Source organism: Trichomycterus rosablanca, chromosome 15 (genome assembly GCF_030014385.1).
Source record: "Trichomycterus rosablanca isolate fTriRos1 chromosome 15, fTriRos1.hap1, whole genome shotgun sequence".
In the NCBI taxonomy this organism is placed as follows: domain Eukaryota; kingdom Metazoa; phylum Chordata; class Actinopteri; order Siluriformes; family Trichomycteridae; genus Trichomycterus; species Trichomycterus rosablanca.
The window spans coordinates 29,089,628-29,109,762 of record NC_086002.1 but is presented as its reverse complement, the minus strand read 5'-3'; the positions used below and the strand labels follow the sequence as shown (position 1 = coordinate 29,109,762).

Genomic DNA, 20,135 nt, shown 5'->3' with positions numbered 1-20,135 from the left:
GGACACCGTTGATTTATTTTAAACTACAGTTTATTTAGTCATTTGATTGTTGCTTCATTTCCAGAACACTTGGACACCCGGTCGAGCTGTGGCGTGTTGTTGCATTGCTGGAGAGCTCCAGGGGCCTCGATAGTTCCATCACACCCTCCGACACGGTGTCAGCTTCTCCACTGAGTGAGGGTTCCATAACCAAGGCCACAGCATCCGCTGGTTTTCTGCCATCATCGACAATGGGCACTAACTGGTAACACTCGATCCCCACAGGGTTGCAGCAGTGTCACACCAATCCGGCAAGTTTGAGCCCATATTCACCAGCGCTCTCACCCAGCTGCCGTCTACTGTGCACGCCAAGTGATGGAAGGGTTAAGGGCATCCATGGTGAGGGCATCTTCACTGGTCGTCCCAGTTGTTGTTTCATTGCTTTCTAGGAGATGCCAGCATGCCTGGCCTTTGGTGGGGGCCAACAAGCCTTGAGGAGATCCCCAGGTGGGTAGAGGGGGCTGTGGCACCCCTGGAGGTAAGCTGTTTAAGGCTGGGTTGTTGGTGGAGGGCAATTCTTCTTGGTAGGGTTCTCCAGGTGAGTAGAGGATGGCTGGGGCTCCCCTGGAAGTTGACTGGGGGTCTGGTGAGTGGAGTTGAAGAGATGCTGGAGCTGGAGGTCCTCTCACAATGCCCTCGTTCTCCCGACAGAGAAAGAGAAGATCTGTGCCGGGCTGGACGGCACCACTTCATGACATCATCATCCTGATGCCGTCTATAATATCCAGCACATTTTCAAAGACTGTGAAGTCGAAGGGTCTCTGTCCTAGTAGGAACTCATGGAGGCTTCCTCCCTGGTTCTCCTGGATCATGATGATGATCCTGCAGATTAGTAGAAGGAAATGTACATGCTCTCGGAGGAAGAAAGCATAGAGGCTCTCACCCAGGATCTCATGAATTATGAGGATCATCTTGCTCATAATTATTAAAATTATTACAGCCGTTCTGAGGTCGATGGAACCCTCGTGTATGACGTAGAGACTCTCCACCATAACCTCACGAATCAGAGGGAGGCTCATGATGACCTTCAGCACAAAATTTACCACCACTCTGGGGTCGATCATACCCCCTCGTGGGATGGTGTATCGGGTGTTGTTTGCTCTGTTCTCCTGGTTCATGTTGAAGATCCTGTTCCAAGTGTTCCAACGATGAAGTGAACTGCTCTTCTTCTACCAGAGCTTTAGCTACTAGATTTTCGTAGATCAGCTTTCAGCACACCAACCTCTGAAGCCACTTACAGTGGTGCTACGTTTGGTACCTGCTCTCCTGTATAGACATCATCTCCACATTAATAGTTCAAACACAAAGCTCTTCCGTTGGCATTGGGCCAATCCTCCTTGGGTAGGTAGAAGATGGTTGGGACCCCCCTTGTGGTCAGCTGGTGGTCCGGTGATTGAGGTTTTTGGCATTTTGCCAATTCTCTTTGAGTGGGTAGAAGATGGTTGGGACCCATCTGGTGGTCAGTTGTTGGTCCGGTAATCGAGGTTTTTGGCATTGGGCCAATTCTCTTTGAGTGGGTAGAAGATGGTTGGACCCTCCTTGTGGTCAGCTGGTGGTTCGGTGATTGGGGTTTTTGGCAATGAGCCAATCCTTTTTGAGCAGGTAGAAGATGAGGTGGCTGGAACCCCCTGGTGGTCAGCTGGGGGTCTGGTGATTGAGGTTTTTGCCATTGGGCCAATTCTCTTTGAGTGGGTAGAAGATTGCTGGGACCCCCCTGGTGGTCAGCTGGTGGTCCGGTGATTGAGGTTTTTGGCATTTTGCCAATTCTCTTTGAGTGGGTAGAAGATGGTTGGGACCCCTCTGGTGGTCAGCTGTTGGTCCGGTAATCGAGGTTTTTGGCATTGTGCCAATTCTCTTTGAGTGGGTAGAAGATGGTTGGACCCTCTTTGTGGTCAGCTGGTGGTTCGGTGATTGAGGTTTTTGGCAATGAGCCAATCCTTTTTGAGCGGGTAGAAGATGAGGTGGCTGGAACCCCCCTGGTGGTCAGCTGGGGGTCTGGTGATTGAGGTTTTTGGCATTGGGCCAATTCTCTTTGAGTGGGTAGAAGATGGCTGGGACCCCCCTGGAGGTCCAGCTTAGAGCATGGCTGAAGCTCCCCTGGAACTTGGCTTGTTCTCTGGTGGAAGGGAGCCTTTGGCAGGGAACAAATCCTCTGTGGTAGGAGGTATGGAGCAGGAGGACAGGGTGAGAGAATGGTCTCCACCTGCTTCTGTCTCCACCAGCACCTGTGTGACCATCATGAAGCAGCAGAGCTTCGGGGCGGGGCCCTTTTACAAATGCTTCAAGTGGCAGTCATGAGGCCGACACTCAGACACACACACACAAGAGAGTCGAGTCAGGAGAAGCTTTATTATCATTTCAGCTCTACACAAGAAGATGTTGAAAGGAAACAACGTTCCTCCAGGACCAAGGTGCAACATAGAACACAAAGTACAAGACAGTTCAGTCCACAGTGCAGATAGACACCAGTACAATAAATACACACAGACGTTTCTAATCTACAGAGTAACGAAGGGAGACACGACCATCCATGTACTGATGATCATGAGCTTCCTGCATCATCAGTGAGCTCACAAACATTGTGGACACCGTTGATTTATTTTAAACTACAGTTTATTTAGTCATTTGATTGTTGCTTCATTTCCAGAACACTTGGACACCCGGTCGAGCTGTGGCGTGTTGTTGCATTGCTGGAGAGCTCCAGGGGCCTCGATAGTTCCATCACACCCTCCGACACGGTGTCAGCTTCTCCACTGAGTGAGGGTTCCATAACCAAGGGCCACAGCATCCGCTGGTTTTCTGCCATCATCGACAATGGGCACTAACTGGTAACACTCGATCCCCACAGGGTTGCAGCAGTGTCACACCAGTCCGGCAAGTTTGAGCCCATATTCACCAGCGCTCTCACCCAGCTGCCGTCTACTGTGCACGCCAAGTGATGGAAGGGTTAAGGGCATCCATGGTGAGGGCATCTTCACTGGTCGTCCCAGTTGTTGTTTCATTGCTTTCTAGGAGATGCCAGCATGCCTGGCCTTTGGTGGGGGCCAACAAGCCTTGAGGAGATCCCCAGGTGGGTAGAGGGGGCTGTGGCACCCCTGGAGGTAAGCTGTTTAAGGCTGGGTTGTTGAATTGCTGGAGGGCAATTCTTCTTGGTAGGGTTCTCCAGGTGAGTAGAGGATGGCTGGGGCTCCCCTGGAAGTTGACTGGGGGTCTGGTGAGTGGAGTTGAAGAGATGCTGGAGCTGGAGGTCCTCTCACAATGCCCTCGTTCTCCCGACAGAGAAAGAGAAGATCTGTGCCGGGCTGGACGGCACCACTTCATGACATCATCATCCTGATGCCGTCTATAATATCCAGCACATTTTCAAAGACTGTGAAGTCGAAGGGTCTCTGTCCTAGTAGGAACTCATGGAGGCTTCCTCCCTGGTTTTCCTGGATCATGATGATGATCCTGCAGATTAGTAGAAGGAAATGTACATGCTCTCGGAGGAAGAAAGCATAGAGGCTCTCACCCAGGATCTCATGAATTATGAGGATCATCTTGCTCATAATTATTAAAATTATTACAGCCGTTCTGAGGTCGATGGAACCCTCGTGTATGACGTAGAGACTCTCCACCATAACCTCACGAATCAGAGGGAGGCTCATGATGACCTTCAGCACAAAATTTACCACCACTCTGGGGTCGATCATACCCCCTCGTGGGATGGTGTATCGGGTGTTGTTTGCTCTGTTCTCCTGGTTCATGTTGAAGATCCTGTTCCAAGTGTTCCAACGATGAAGTGAACTGCTCTTCTTCTACCAGAGCTTTAGCTACTAGATTTTCGTAGATCAGCTTTCAGCACACCAACCTCTGAAGCCACTTACAGTGGTGCTACGTTTGGTACCTGCTCTCCTGTATAGACATCATCTCCACATTAATAGTTCAAACACAAAGCTCTTCCGTTGGCATTGGGCCAATCCTCCTTGGGTAGGTAGAAGATGGTTGGGACCCCCCGTGTGGTCAGCTGGTGGTCCGGTGATTGAGGTTTTTGGCATTTTGCCAATTCTCTTTGAGTGGGTAGAAGATGGTTGGGACCCCTCTGGTGGTCAGCTGTTGGTCCGGTGATCGAGGTTTTTGGCATTGTGCCAATTCTCTTTGAGTGGGTAGAAGATGGTTGGACCCTCCTTGTGGTCAGCTGGTGGTTCGGTGATTGGGGTTTTTGGCAATGAGCCAATCCTTTTTGAGCGGGTAGAAGATAAGGTGGCTGGAACCCCCCTGTTGGTCAGCTGGGGGTCTGGTGATTGGGGGTTTTGGCATTGGGCCAATTCTCTTTGAGTGAGTAGAAGATTGCTGGGACCCCCTGGTGGTCAGTTGGGGGTCTGGTGATTGAGGTTTTTGCTGTTGGGCCAATTCTCTTTGAGTGGGTAGAAGATTGCTGGGACCCCCCTGGTGGTCAGCTGGGGGTCTGGTGATTGAGGTTTTTGGCATTGGGCCAATTCTCTTTGAGTGGGTAGAAGATGGCTGGGACCCCCCTGGAGGTCCAGCTTAGAGCATGGCTGAGGCTCCCCTGGAACTTGGCTTGGTCTCTGGTGGAAGGGAGCCTTTGGCAGGGATCACATCCTCTTTGGTAGAAGGTATGTAGCAGGAGGACAGGGTGAGAGAATGGTCTCCACCTGCTTCTGTCTCCACCAGCACCTGTGTGAACATCATGAAGCAGCCAACACTGAGGCCGACACCAGGACACAAACATTGTAGACACAGTTTATTTAGTCATTTGATTGTTGTTCTATTGGCGGCTCTTTGTCGTTCTGATGCGTGTTGTTGCTTTGCTGGAGAGTTCCACCACACCCTCTCACACCCTGTCAGCATCTCCAGTGTTAAGTGGTAACACTCAAACCCACAGGGTTGCAGCTGTGTCACACCAGTCTGGCGAGTTTGATCCTGCAGATTTGTAGAAGAGAAATTAAATTCTTGTGAGTAGCAAAGCACAGAGCTCCTCACCCAAGATCTCATAAATCATGATGATGATCCTGCAGATCACTGCCAAAGGATCACTTCAAGATCCCATGAATCATGATGATAATCCTACAGATTTGTAGAAAAAAAATTATAACCTCGTGGGGAGCAAAGCACAGAGCTCCTCGCCCAAGATCTCGTGAATCATGATGATCCTGCAGATCTGTAGAAGAGAAATTATATCCTTGTGGGGAGCAAAGCACAGAGCTCCTCACCCAAGATCTCATGAATCATGATGATGATCCTGCAGATTTGTAAAAGGGAAATTAAATCCTCGTGGGGAGCAAAGCACAGAGCTCCTCACCCAAGATCTCATAAATCATGATGATAATCCTGCAGATTTGTAGAAGAGAAATTATATCTTTGTGGGCGGCAAAGCACAGAGCTCCTCACCCAAGATCTCATAAATCATCATGATGATCCTGCAGATTTGTAGAAGAGAAATTATAACCTCGTGGGCAGCAAAGCATGGAGCTCCTCACCCAAGATCTCATAAATCATGATGATGATCCTGCAGATTTGTAGAAGAGAAATTAGATCTTCGTGGGTAGCAAAGCATAGAGCTCCTCACCCAAGATCTCGTGAATCATGATGATGATCCTGCAGATTTGTAGAAGGGAAATTATATCTTCGTGGGGCAGCAAAGCATAGAGCTCCTCACCCAAGATCTCATGAATCATGATGATGATCCTGCAGATTTGTAGAAGATAAATTATAACCTCGTGGGTAGCAAAGCATAGAGCTCCTCACCCAAGATCTCATGAATCATGATGATGATCCTGCAGATTTGTTGAAGAGAAATTAAATCCTTGTGGGGAGCAAAGCACAGAGCTCCTCACCCAAGATCTCGTGAATCATGATGATGATCCTGCAGATTTGTAGAAGGGAAATTAAATCCTCGTGGGGAGCAAAGCACAGAGCTCCTCACCCAAGATTTCATAAATCATGATGATAATCCTGCAGATTTGTAGAAGAGAAATTATATCTTCGTGGGTGGCAAAGCACAGAGCTCCTCACCCAAGATCTCGTGAATCATGATGATGATCCTGCAGATTTGTAGAAGGGAAATTATAACCTCGTGGGGAGCAAAACACAGAGCTCCTCACCCAAGATCTCATAAATCATGATGATAATCCTGCAGATTTGTAGAAGAGAAATTATATCTTCGTGGGCGGCAAAGCATGGAGCTCCTCACCCAAGATCTCATGAATCATGATGATGATCCTGCAGATTTGTAGAAGAGAAATTATAACCTCGTGGGTAGCAAAGCATAAAGCTCCTCACCCAAGATCTCATGAATCATGATGATGATCCTGCAGATTTGTAGAAGATAAATTATAACCTCGTGGGTAGCAAAGCACAGAGCTCCTCACCCAAGATCTCATGAATCATGATGATGATCCTGCAGATTTGTAGAAGATAAATTATAACCTCGTGGGCAGCAAAGCATGGAGCTCCTCACCCAAGATCTCATGAACCATGATGATGATCCTACAGATTTGTAGAAGAGAAATTATAACCTCGTGGGCGGCAAAGCACAGAGCTCCTCACCCAAGATCTCATGAATCATATTGATGACCCTGCAGATTTGTAGAAGATAAATTATAACCTCGTGGGTAGCAAAGCATAGAGCTCCTCACCCAAGATCTCATGTCGGCTTCTCCACTGAGTGAGGGTTCTGTAATCTCCCCTGGAGGTCAGCTGGAGGTCCGATCAGTGGGGTTTTTGGCGTTGGGTAAATCCTCCTTGGGCGGGTAGAGCATGGCTTGGACTCCCCTGGAGGTCAGCTGTGGGTCAACTTGTGGTCAGCTGGGGGTCCAGTGAGTGGTTTGTGGCATTGGGCCAGTCCTCATTGGGTGGGTAGAGGATCGCTTGGACTCCCCTGGAGGTCAGCTGTTGGTCAACTGGGGGTAAGCTGGGGGTCTGGTGAATAGGATTTTTGGGGTTGGGTCAATCCTCTTTGGGTGGGTAAAGGATGGTTGGGACTCCCATGAAGGTCAACTGGGGCTCAGGTGAGTGGGCTTTTTGGCATTGGGCCAATCCTCCTTGAGTGGGTAGATGACGGCTGAGGCTCCCCTGGAACTTGGCTAGGTCACTGATGAAAGGAAACCTTTGGTGTCATCAGTGGGCTGTAGGATATAAAGTTGGAACGGCATTGACATCTTGAACTCTCAAAAAAATGAATGGAAGTGAATGGGGTTAAAAAATTGGCGTGGCAGGTGGGCATGGGTTAAAAAAAAAACGCTATAAAGGCGGGCATGGCGAACGGATTGAAAAGCTTTATACAAGCTCGCGTCACACCAACTGGCCGACGAAAAATAATATGACTAACAGGAAACAATAGTGTGATTGCTATTGCGCAATCACAGTAATTACTCTATCAGCTGTAGGAATGTTTTGTTGTGGAATTATTACATACGTAGGTGGAAGAAAAACCTGCAGATCTGGTTCTTCAGGTCTGGATATTCTCATGCTAGTATCTGTTATTCAAATAGAAGGACAAATAGTTCTCACGCTAAAACACAAAGCTCTGACGTTTCCTCATGTGGCCACACCTGCATTTCTGCTCCAGGTCTGAACAGGAGAATCTGACTAACATGAATTAACTTCATCTTCTTTACTGTGTAGAACCAAAACCAGACTGATGTGATCACATCCTCTACTGGCTGAATCATGGTACTACACAGAGACAGAACATGGTGGAGATCCGTGCATGTGAACCCACCTAGTGCAGGTGAAGAGAAGCGGTCAGAGGGGGCGTGTGTAATGCAGTCGAGGCGAAATACTAATAAGGAAACTAGATATGACTAAATTGGGAGGAGACACAGATAAATAACTGAAAACACTGATGCTGACTGATCTCGACTCTATAATTCAGTTTGTTCTCTACACTGCAGGAACTGAAGGACTCCATGTTCGTTTTAAGTTGATTTTATTCCATATTTTGAACATCTCAAACCCAGAAAAGTTCAGCTCAGGGGACAAAGCTAAATGAGTGAGGAACATGTGTCCTCCTGCTGGGGTTGGTGGTGGTGGGGGGGGGTTAATTATGAACATTAGAGCAGAGATCAGGGTGGACTGGCCTGATGACATTATATATACATTTTTAGCATTTAGCAGATGCTTTAATCCAAAGGCTCTTTTACCCCCTTTTCCCCCAACACACACACACACACACACACACACACACACACACACACACACACACACACACAGACACACACACACACACACACATTCACACGCTTAACTGCACAGGTACTTACACTGGAATAAATGATTCACATCATATACATACACACACACACACACACACACACACACACATACACAAACTTACATGCAGATACACTAACTTGCGCGCGCGCACACACACACACACACACTCACAAACTCCCATGCATGCGCGCATACATACACACACTCATACACAAACGTACATGCACATACACTAACACGCACACACACAAGTGAACCACACACATAAACACACACACACACTCACAAACTCCCATGCGAGTGTGCATACATACACACACTTAGACTGTGACACGTAACTACTGGCACACTTACATAATTACACACACACGCACACATACACAAAATTACATGCACATACACAACCAAGCGCACACACAAGAGAACCACACACATAAACACACACTCGCACGCGTGCATACTCATCCACACACAGACACACACTCACAAACTCCCATGCATGCATACACACACTTAGACTGTGACACGTAACTACTGGCACACTTACATAATTACACACACACGCACACATACACAAACTTACATGCACATACACTACCAAGAGCACACTCAATAGAACCACACACATTAACACACACTCGCACGCATGCAAACACACTCACAGACTCCAATACATGCGTGCATACATACACGACCACACACACACTCAGACACAAACTTATATGCACATACACTAACACGCCCACACTCACTAGAACCACATAAACACACACTCATACACAAGCCCACACATACACACTTAAACACAAACTTGCATGCACATACACTAACACGCGCGCACACACAAGAGAACCACACACACACATAAACACACACACACACACACACACACACACACACACACACACACACACACATAAACACACACACACACAAGAGAACCACACACATACATAAACACACACACATAAACATACACACACACACACACACACACACAAACTCCCATGCATGCGTGCATACATACACACACTTAGATTGTGACACGTAACTCGCGTACACACACACACACACACGAGAACCACACACACACATAAACACAAACACATAAAAACACACACACAAACACACACACACAAACTCCCATGCATCCCTGATAGCATACGGATGTGGGCCACTTCTGGCAACGTTACGGCACTGCCGGCTCACTGCCGGCATCGGCAAACGGCATATGAGCCAAAAGTGGCCCACATATAGAAAATGCTTATATGGCCCACATGTCCCAAAACACATCTGGGCCACATCTGGCAAAGACATGGCACCACTGGCAAACTAAGTGAGCCAGTAATACTGGCTCTTATATGAAAAATGGTAATGTCCCACTTTCTAAAGCATTCAAATGCATTCATTTGCAAATAAATAAAACAAAAACGACAACATTTGCAAAATTAATGAAAATTAATATTACTACTGTAACTAAGAATAATAAGATACACTGTAAAACATTTCAGCCTCAATAAGTTATGTGAACTCATTTATTCTTTTCAACTCAAATTGGCACGACAAGTTTTGGATTTTGAACTCAGGTTATTAAGTTTTCAGAAAATATAACGTAAAATAATCAGTTGTCTTGACTACTTGTGAGTTTTTCTATGTTGTCAATGTTCATTTAACTCATGTCTGTAAGTTATCAGTTAAACAAAAGGTGGGGATAGAGTGGGCGATTCCTATAGGTGGGACCATTTTTGAGTTAGACAGAACAATAACATTTTTTAAAACGTTTAAACCATGGGAGCATGGGGCTAACCAATTTTTTTCACAGACGAAAAGCCATTAATATTAATACTGATAAAAACAAGAATAACACACGTTATACGATAGTGGACTACATTTAGCGGCGGAGGGACACACCTGACTCTGGACTACAGTTTGAGGCGGATTGATACACCGAGTGGAGTTTGGCAGGTTGGAGCGTTTAGTACAGAAAGCATCAATGGCGGGAAGCAGGTGAGTTTATCAAAGTTTAAAACCTGTGTGATAAAAAGTGAAATTGTGTTCGCCAACCATTAAATGTGACAGAACTGATGGATTTACTCATTTCGTTATGTTTACCGAGGCCATGAACGCTTAACATTAGGTTAACAGTTAGCTACTACACCACTTGGGTCCATGGCAGATATTTTAAATAATGGTTGTGTTGGTTTGTGCTGTAATGAGTAATGGTTTATAATAAATAATGGTTTTGTTGGTTTGTGCTGTAATGAGAATAACGGAACATTAACTGGGGTGAAATAAACTTTGGTTTGCTTTTAAACGAAACGTCTGCATGCGTGCTCGGGTAAGCTAATAGTGAAAAAGATTGTTAGCTAGCTAGCTAGCTAATTCGTTAGCCATCCACTTTCAAAAGTAAATAATGACTTGTAATAATGTGTGTTTTTACACTGTGTTGATCTGCTGAGCGTTAAAGAATTTGGTTTTCTTTTTAAAGTTGTAATTGGGTTTAATTGACCTATGTAGGGATGAATGAAGAGAGCTAAATATCTCCCTATCCAGATAATAATTTTATTCACATACATTTTTGAGAACACAATTCAGCATTCTTGTTTTTTCTCTCTGCAGAGTTCTGAAGGTCCCTTTCATGAAGAGGAAATGGACAAGGAAGAATACTACTGTTTTTATTTTGGGTACACATTGCTGTTTTTAAAAGATGTACCAAGAGCCAAGGTGAAAACTTATGAAATATTTGTTGTTTAAATAAATGATATTTATAAACAGAAGTTGTAAGTTGATTCATTATAAAGTTTAAAGAAACTGGGAAACATTTATTAGTCAAGTCTAGAAATGATGAACATAAGCACTGTTAACTTTAGACAATAAGTTATGTGAATATAGCTGAAGTTTTATGAACTTAAAAGTGTGTGTTAAAATAGTGAGGAATTGTACGTTTGACTAGATAGTTCATTTTCTAAAATGGATAAAATAAAGTTATTTTGACTCAGTGCATCAAGTTGAAACAATGAATAAAGTGAGACATTTAAATGTTTGTTGTATTGTTATATTGATGGAAAACATGATTAAGTAATGATTATTAAATCACAGGGTGTGATGATTAATGGGATTGGGAGAGGGGCATCAGTAAAATTTGGATCTGGGCCACATATGGCATGGTAACAGCCCAGTTGTTTTACATGTGGTTGAGTTGTGGGTCATTTCTGGCCCTGCTGGTTTAAAGGTGGCTGAGATGTGGCCCTTTTATGGCTGTAAAACGGCCGAGTTCCGGCAACCGCATCTGGCCCTCATCTGTGCCATCATTCCATGTGGTATGTGGGCTGCAAGTAAGTGCCGGACGTGGCCCAGATTCGGGCCATATCAAATTTGCAATCTGGGTAGTTAAATAAACTGCTTTTGAATCGATGTGTTCGCTGTGTCTCATTTTTATTGACAAAATGTACAGTTACATTTGAGATCACATTCTAGTCTGGTTCTATGTCTGATTCTACAAGCCCAAATCAGAAAGAGTTGGGACAGTATGGAAAATGCATATGAAATAAAAACACAGAGCTCCTCACATTTACAACAACACAAGCAGAGATAAACACCCGACTGTGATCAAATAATAGAAACTGAAATCTTTATCAATGAATAACTAAGAAAAAAGAAAAACGTTCACGTTCAATCGAGCACAGCACTGTTACTGTGTTTTATGCTAACTTTGAACTTTCTCACCAAGAGCCAACTGGTGTGACTCGTCTGTGTGAGTCGTTGACCCAGTCCGCCAGGTGTGAATTGGGGTTCAATCGACTGGGAGGGACGTGCTCTGTGAATAGCTGACCCATCGGTGTGAGTTGTTTTGCCTTTGTCATGAAGCACTTCTCTTTTATTGTCCTTAGATGGCTAAGAGTGAAGCTGCGTCTGAAACGCACCGCGGGGGTTAATAATTGAGATAAGAGTCGCTTCATAGACAGCTCCAGGTCGCCTGCGTTCACGTCTGTAACGGTGGCCAGTGTTGCCAGATCTGATTTTGAAAGTGGCAGGGTCACTGGCAGGTTTTCGAGCATGCCACTCATCGTTCATGACCACTGATTGTCAGATATCAGCAGTAATTGGACTGATTTGGAGATGTCGCTGGACTGCTTTAATGTCGTTGGGCTGCTTTAATGTTGTTGAACTGCTGAACGTCGGCTGTTTTTCATGAGCCAATCTGGCAACCGCGTGGAAATGCCAACTGGAACGTGTTTGAGGTGAGAGAGCTTCTAGTTCCTTCTAAAACTTCTTTACACGCTCATAAACGAGATCATTCAAATCTGTCTGATTACTGTTTGTTTCTTGCTTACAGTACCAGAACTGTGTTTGACTTTTACAGTAACTTGATGTTACTGTAATTGCATTTTACAGTAACATCACAGTAAAAACTTGGCTTAACTGTACAGTACTGTAATTATTAGTTAACTTCTTATTATTTAATGATACATTTTAGAAACTCTGTACATTGTACTTCTTTTACTTATAGCTTACACAATACTACTATTTAATCCACACAATTATTGCAACATATCAGATTGTTTATTTAAATCACTGCAAACGCTTGAAGCACTTTTAACAAAAACTTGCACAAAATGTCCTTAAAAACATTCTTACTTTAATCCATGCGACTTTCAAAATACATTTAAAACAACACACTTTTACTGTTGAATACTTCAGTATTGAACGCATAGTACAACAATGAACAATGAATGTAGGTGAACTTACATTAGAAATAACACATGAGCTTCAGAAATGCAGGGTTACAGAAACACAGACTTAACATGAAATGAACCTAGGTGTTCCTATAGGTAGACCCTAGGTAGCAAACGTAGCGAGGTGAACCACTTCTCAACCTGCCTTGTTCTTTTCCATTAACAAGCCATTCAGCGTGGTTCACCTGTAATCACACAAATAGAATATTTAACAGCTCTGTGCAATTCAGTACACGGTATTCTCAAAATAAATCTAATCTTTCTGAAAAATTACAATGTTTTGTAAGGATCCTGTGGCGACTGTTGAACGATGTCACAGTTTACAGCGTCGCAGGCCTTATTAACCATTAATATTATTAATAATGAACAATTACTAACGTTAACTCGGCTAATGTTAGCCTCTGACTGATGTCATGAACAGTGTGAGCGAGATCACCACTATCCACAGATTAGCTACAATGCTAGCGCTGTGGTGTCGTAAATAAAACCTAAATAAACCTAAACTTTGCTCTTGACCACAGCAGGTTCATAAAGACAATGACTAACGTAGCTTTTAAACATGAAACTCACAGTCATTTGTAAAATGGAACGTTTACTTGTTTTACTTTGGATAAAATTGCCATGATGCAGTGGAAAATACTGTCTGTAAGAACTATTTACAGTATTTCACTGTGTGGTATGTGGTTAATAACTGTAGAAATGATGGGCTCTCTCCTCCATCTCTCACTGAAAGCTCTTCAACAAACGCTTAAAAGAGTAAAGAGTCTTAAGCTGTTATCCTTAACCATATGGTCACTGCATCGGCCTAAGTGAATATGGTCATGTAGTTATTTTTATTACTTAAGTAAATATATATGACATTTGGTAATGTGAAAAAAAAAACATATAGCATACAGTGAGTGATATAAATGTTATATCAATGTTTGATTTCAAAGTGACAGGGTCGTCATTTATGACCACTGACTTCAGATATCAGCAGTAATTGGACATATTCTGGAATGTCGTGAATCGTCCATGTCACTGTGTGTGTGTGTGTGTGTGTGTGTGTGTGTGTGTGTGTGTGTGTGTGTGTCACTAGTACAACCTGTAGCGCTTATGAAGCTTTTTAGACGCTCCCTTGGTTGGTTTGTCCCCGCAGATGAACGTCGCAGTTAAGCAACAGCGTCAACCAACGATGAACCGAGATCATTTTCACATCTGTCTGATTGCTGTTTGTTCCTGGCTTACTTGCAGAATCAATTCGTGCAGTTTGAATGATTGTTGGATGTTTATTGGCTGAAAACGAGACGAAAGAATCTCGGACATCAGGCGAACATCCAGTGGAAAACTTGGCGGCATGACAAAAGAAATCTTCTTCGGGCTGAAATGGCAGCACACACCGCATCCAGGATCATCCAGCTGTGCGTCTCTCTGTACATGCAGATGCTGGAAGTAGTGCAAGGTGAAGGTAAGTACAAGTTTAGTTATGTGCGCCTGATTTGTTCCAGACAAACTCTTTGGTTTTCCTAAAAGACATTCTCCACCAGGTGTTGTTAACGTGTACACCTGACGTTCTATACATGCTTCTAGTTCTTATAAACTCCACATGACATTTCAAACATTTATAGATGTGTAGGTTATTAACATATAATCATTTAGTTCTTTATTTGTAGTAGGATTATGTAACAATCCAGCATCAGATCTCTGTGGTGTAACGTTAACACGTTTACTCTCCGAGTAAAAGCTCCAGGTTCAAGTCCTGGCGGGGAAAGACCTGGTTTACCTAAGAGTTTGTTGTTTCACTTAAAAGTCATGCACATGAACAAACTAACTCTTACATGCGCGCACACACACACACACACACACACACACTTAGACTGTGACAGGTGACAAACTTACATGCCCATACACTATTACGCGCACACACTAGTAGAAGCACACACATAAACACACACTCGCACCATGCATACTCATATATACACACACACAAAATCGCATGCATGCATACATACACACACTTAGACTGTGACACGTAACTACACACACAAACACAGACGCAAACATGCGCATGCAAACACGCACAAACCAACACACATACACACACACACACACACACACACACACACACACATTCACACGATTAACTGCACAGGTTCTTACACTGGAATAAATGATTCACATTATACACACACACACACACACTCATACACAAACTTAGACGCACATACACTAACTTGCGCGCGCGCACACACACACACACACACACTCACAAACTCCCATTCATGCGCGCATACATACACACACTCATACACAAACGTACATGCACATACATTAACACGCACACACACAAGTGAACCACACACATAAACACACACTCGCACTCATAAACTCCCATGCGAGTGTGCATACATACACACACTTAGACTGTGACACGTAACTACTGGCACACTTACACAATTACACACACACGCACACATACACAAAATTACATGCACATACACAACCAAGCGCACACACAAGAGAACCACACACATAAACACACACTCGCACGCGTGCATACTCATCCACACACAGACACACACTCACAAACTCCCATGCATGCATGCATACACACATTTAGACGGTGACACGTAACTACTCGCATACTTACACACACACACTCAAATACAAACTTGCATGCACATACACTACCACGCGGACACATGTGCGCACACTCAATAGAACCACACACAAACACACCCACACACACGCACTCACAGACTCCAATGCATGCGTGCATACATACACGACCACACACACACACACTCAGACACAAACTTATATGCACATACACTAACACGCCCACACTCACTAGAACCACATAAACACACACTCATACACAAGCCCACACATACACACTCAAACACAAACTTGCATGCACATACACTACCAAGCGCACACACAAGAGAACCACACACATAAACACACACTCGCACGCGTGCATACTCATCCACACACAGACACACACTCACAAACTCCCATGCATGCACATACATAAACACACACACACACACACAAACTCCCATGCATGCGTGCATACATGCACACACTTAGATTGTGACACGTAACTCGCGTACACACACACACACACACACACACACGCACTAAATACTGTATTGTACCACTGTGCCGGTATTACTTGCACAATATTGCAATTTGCTAAGTTTGTGCATGTTTAGAAACTTGAAAATAATAAAAAAAAAATTCCTATGGTAAAGTTTGTTATGTAAATACAATTATTAAAAGCTTTGTAATGTTTTTAAAGCGCTAATGCCCGTTTCGCGTCCAATCTACGCTGGATAGTTCCGTGGAATCGGTTCGTTTAATTGAACACGTCGAGGAATCGACTCTTTATTGTTTTAGCGTGGAATCGGTACACTGACTCAGATCGACTCCTAGAATGAAACCAATTATTATTATTATTATTATTATTATTAGTTGTTATGAGTTTTGTCATTAAATATCTACTTTTAAGAACTTTTTAAATGTAATGAAATATCATGATGTCAGACACGTTTCTGATTTGATGAAATGATTCGGTGATGAACACGTGACCGGTACTCGGGTTGGTAAAGGCAGAGCCCTTAGTAACCGCCTTCAGTAGTGTTTCCGCTTCTGTGCGAGTTAGACGTGTTTTGAAGCGCTCAACACATTTGTCTGTTTTTTACAGTTTTGACAGTACAAAACCACATGGACCTTGGCAAATTCCTGCCTAACATCACTGAGGGAAGTCTCAGGAAGGTGGCGTGCGCGGCTGGTGTGCTGCTTTTAAGTTCAGCCGGCTTGATTTATTACCGGCGTTGGCGCAGAGCCAACCCGCCACCTGAGCTCTCTCAGCCGGCTACGAATGGTAAACAACACACCCCCCCTCCCGGTCCGTTAGCTATTAGCCATTAGCTAATAGGCTTTGTGCGCTTTGGTTGGCTAAAGGCAGTTCTGTACCGCACACTGATGAATAATTGTGTTCATGAATTAATAAAATAACGAATAAATGAGTGATTTGCCGTAAACGGCAACTTTGTATCCAGATTGTAACATAAACACGATTTTTTTCAAAACACACCCAATGTCACGCACCGTACGATTTCTAAACACGCCCTATTTCAGAACACGCTTATTTTGTTTTTGACTTATACTTTATTAATCAACGGTATATACAGTGTACACTTGCTTTAACAGTGTTTGTGCACTTACCAGAAATAAATTAATATAATAATAATAATAATAATAATAATAGATATTAGGAATTCTTATTATTTCTTATTACTTTATTCTATTATAGACGACGAAGAAAGACTGGACGGGACCAGTGATCCTCAGGTACGTCTAATTTATGATTAAACTGTAACACTGCAATTAAATCGCATTACTTCATATTCATTTTTTTGTGTGTGTATGTGTTCATTCTCAAGGTCGACACGCCAAACTGGCAACTGGTGGCCGCTGACCCGCTGCCCACAGAGGAAGCCGTGATTCCGGTAGTGGTTCTTGTACTTTAGATTAGGGATGGGAGAGATGTGATGGTCATTACTTGTGACACGGTATTAGTGAATGAAATGGTTGTGGTTTAATGGGAGGCCCTAAAGGGCCACGGATTCAAAACCCAGTCGAGGCCCAGTGATGGGTCAGGGTCCCTCTCGTCTCAGATTTGTATCGTTTAGGTTGTTCGATGTGTGCGACGACACTGTTTTGAAAAGAAAGATTTCTGATCTCTGTGCCGTCATTTTACAGCATTCTGGCAACTGCGAACTGCAGAGCGCATCCAGAATAATCCGGTTCCTCTCGAGCGAACATCACCGTTCTCAGTCTGAGGTATTCAGATGTGTTGCAGTGTTGCAGCCGTAACACAAACGTGTCCTCCGGTTCATGACTACTAATCTATGCTTTTGTGTTTGTTTATGTAGTCAGTGCAGCTCAGACGATGCTCTGTGTGCGTGGTACAAGGCTCAGAGATCCAGCAGTGGTGGTTCACCACTGCTGACACCTGCCGTGTTAATCATCTGGTAAGAGCACATCGTTCACGTTCCAGCTTTGTTTCGATTAGACGAGGATTTGTGTGCAGTCGTATGTTTTGAGTTTAAGTTGAAATACTCTTTTTTTTGCAGGGCTTCCCCTACTACACCGCCGGTGAGGTTTCTTTCACCGGCATACAGGTGAGAGCCTGTCTATACAGGTGCTTAAACCTTGTGTGAACAGTGCACATTTGTCTAAATGATGCAATATCTTCCTTTCAGAGTATTTCTGGAACGGTGACTGCTTTCGTGTCCTGTCGCCGCTTGGAGACCCTGGTGAATGTCCTGCTGGAGGACCGTGTGGTAAATTCGTGACACTGCCCAGATGTGATGCATTTTTGTCTCCGGTCTGTCCAACATGTTGACATTTGTTTTATCCTCAGCAAAGCTTCCACGAGGTGACCAGGGACTGCAGGCAGCTGTGGGCCGACGGACAGGAGGACGCCGCTCACTGCGTGAAGAGCTCCACCTTTTATACGCCGGACATGGACTCCGAGACCGACTCTGAGGGCAGTGAGGAGAGTCTGTCTCCTGAGGAGAGCGAGGTGCCATTTATCAGGTATAGGATCGTCATTCTTCAGGTCATTCTAGTAGTATTTTATAAATGGCTGACAGAGTTTCGCAGAAAGACTCATTCTGACATTGTCCTTTAGCTGCCACCTCCAAGACTGCGGCATCACAGGCGTCGCCCTGAAGCTGCCTGCGCTCCGTGAGGCGTTCTCTGTGAGTACACCCTGAACCTCTCCCGTCTTTCCGATCGCCAGATGTTACCACACTTACAGATTTCCTTCTGTCCTGACCTTGTGCTTCATCTCCTGTTCAGACCCTGTTGACCAGCGTTCACCTCCAGAACTTGCTGTTTGTGAGCGGCAAAGAGCTGGTGATGCACCTAGCAGCTCTGAACAAGCAGGTGACTGACTTCACCAGGTTACCTGAAGCAGTGACCTAAAGAAACAAAGCGGTGTGTGTATTAAGAATGGGATTCTTTTTTGGACAGGATGTGCTGGAGGTGCAGCTTTCCTACGAGGCTCTGATTCGCTTCCTAAAAGGAGCAGCCAATCAGAGCTCAGTCGAGCTGGAGATGCTGGAGGTACAGGTAAAAACAAAAAGTTTCTCTGTATAGAGGTACCTACCAGCCCCAAAGTTCCACAGCTGGATTCATATTAGGATTGTTCTTAGTTTTATTATTATTATTATTATTATCATTATTATTATTTTAACTTTCTACTTTCAGCTACACTTGAACTTTCTGGACGTGCTGTATGAGCTCGTCCTCTTCGGCTGGTTCCTGTACGACTCTGCGCCAGAGTTTGTAAGCGACTTATCAGCAGCTTTTATCTGGTCCTATGATCAATCTCCATGAAGTAAGAGTTTCTTATTCTTCCTCTTCAAAGATGGATGGAGGATTCTTGGACCAACTTTTCCAGCACATCATGAGTTGGGACCCTGAGATCTGGGAGCCTGTAGCCCAGCGGTGCTTCACGGTTCTTCAGGTAAAGTGTCCGACATTTCACCACACCCCACGTTACACATCATGAAGGAGAGTTTTTATTCTCAGTGATGCTATGTTGGAAGTAAGTGTAAGTGTGTAAGTGTGTAAGTGTGTAAGTGTGTGTGTGTGTGTGTGTGTGTGTGTGTGTGTGTGTGTATGTGTGTTTTGGTTAATAGGATCAGCTGACTGAGTTCCTCCGAGTGGTTTTCTCGCAGCCCCTAGAGCTTTATGAAGATCCTAAAGGCCTGGCTCTTGTGGTGCTGGAGCTCCTGAAGCGGCACGTCCGGCAGATGCTGCAGACCACGAAGAAATACTGAGCAACCCTTTAATCTCTTCCTGTCTTCATTTTTACACATAGATATAATGTTTAGATTTAACAGCTCACTTTATTAGGAACACTCTCTTGTTATCAGGTTCTTGTTGCTCAGGTTTCTCAAAGGTGGTAAGTATGCCATTTTTTTAAATCATTTTTATAATGAAGATACACTAACGTTATTCGTGCTTCTCTTTCACAGGTTTATTAGAGTATTTTAGAGCTCTTTAGCCAGTTTTATTACCACTGATGATCATAAGGCTTGTAAGATATTTAGTGTGATTCATGTCAAGTTGTTTATGAATGAT

At 44.2% G+C, this 20,135-nt stretch overlaps 1 protein-coding gene across 1 annotated transcript; it reads left to right on the top strand.

Moving 5' to 3' along the window:
• Positions 1-14,357: 14,357 nt before the first annotated feature.
• Positions 14,358-19,831, top strand: LOC134328474 (uncharacterized). The gene is made up of 15 exons (XM_063009567.1): positions 14,358-14,439; positions 16,681-16,860; positions 17,293-17,330; positions 17,423-17,488; positions 17,742-17,822; positions 17,915-18,013; positions 18,116-18,163; positions 18,245-18,325; positions 18,406-18,581; positions 18,676-18,745; positions 18,846-18,932; positions 19,020-19,118; positions 19,257-19,334; positions 19,417-19,515; positions 19,691-19,831. Exons 1-15 carry the CDS (start codon positions 14,358-14,360, stop codon positions 19,829-19,831), a joined length of 1,425 nt encoding a protein of 474 aa, XP_062865637.1.
• The last annotated feature ends 304 nt before the right edge of the window (positions 19,832-20,135 follow it).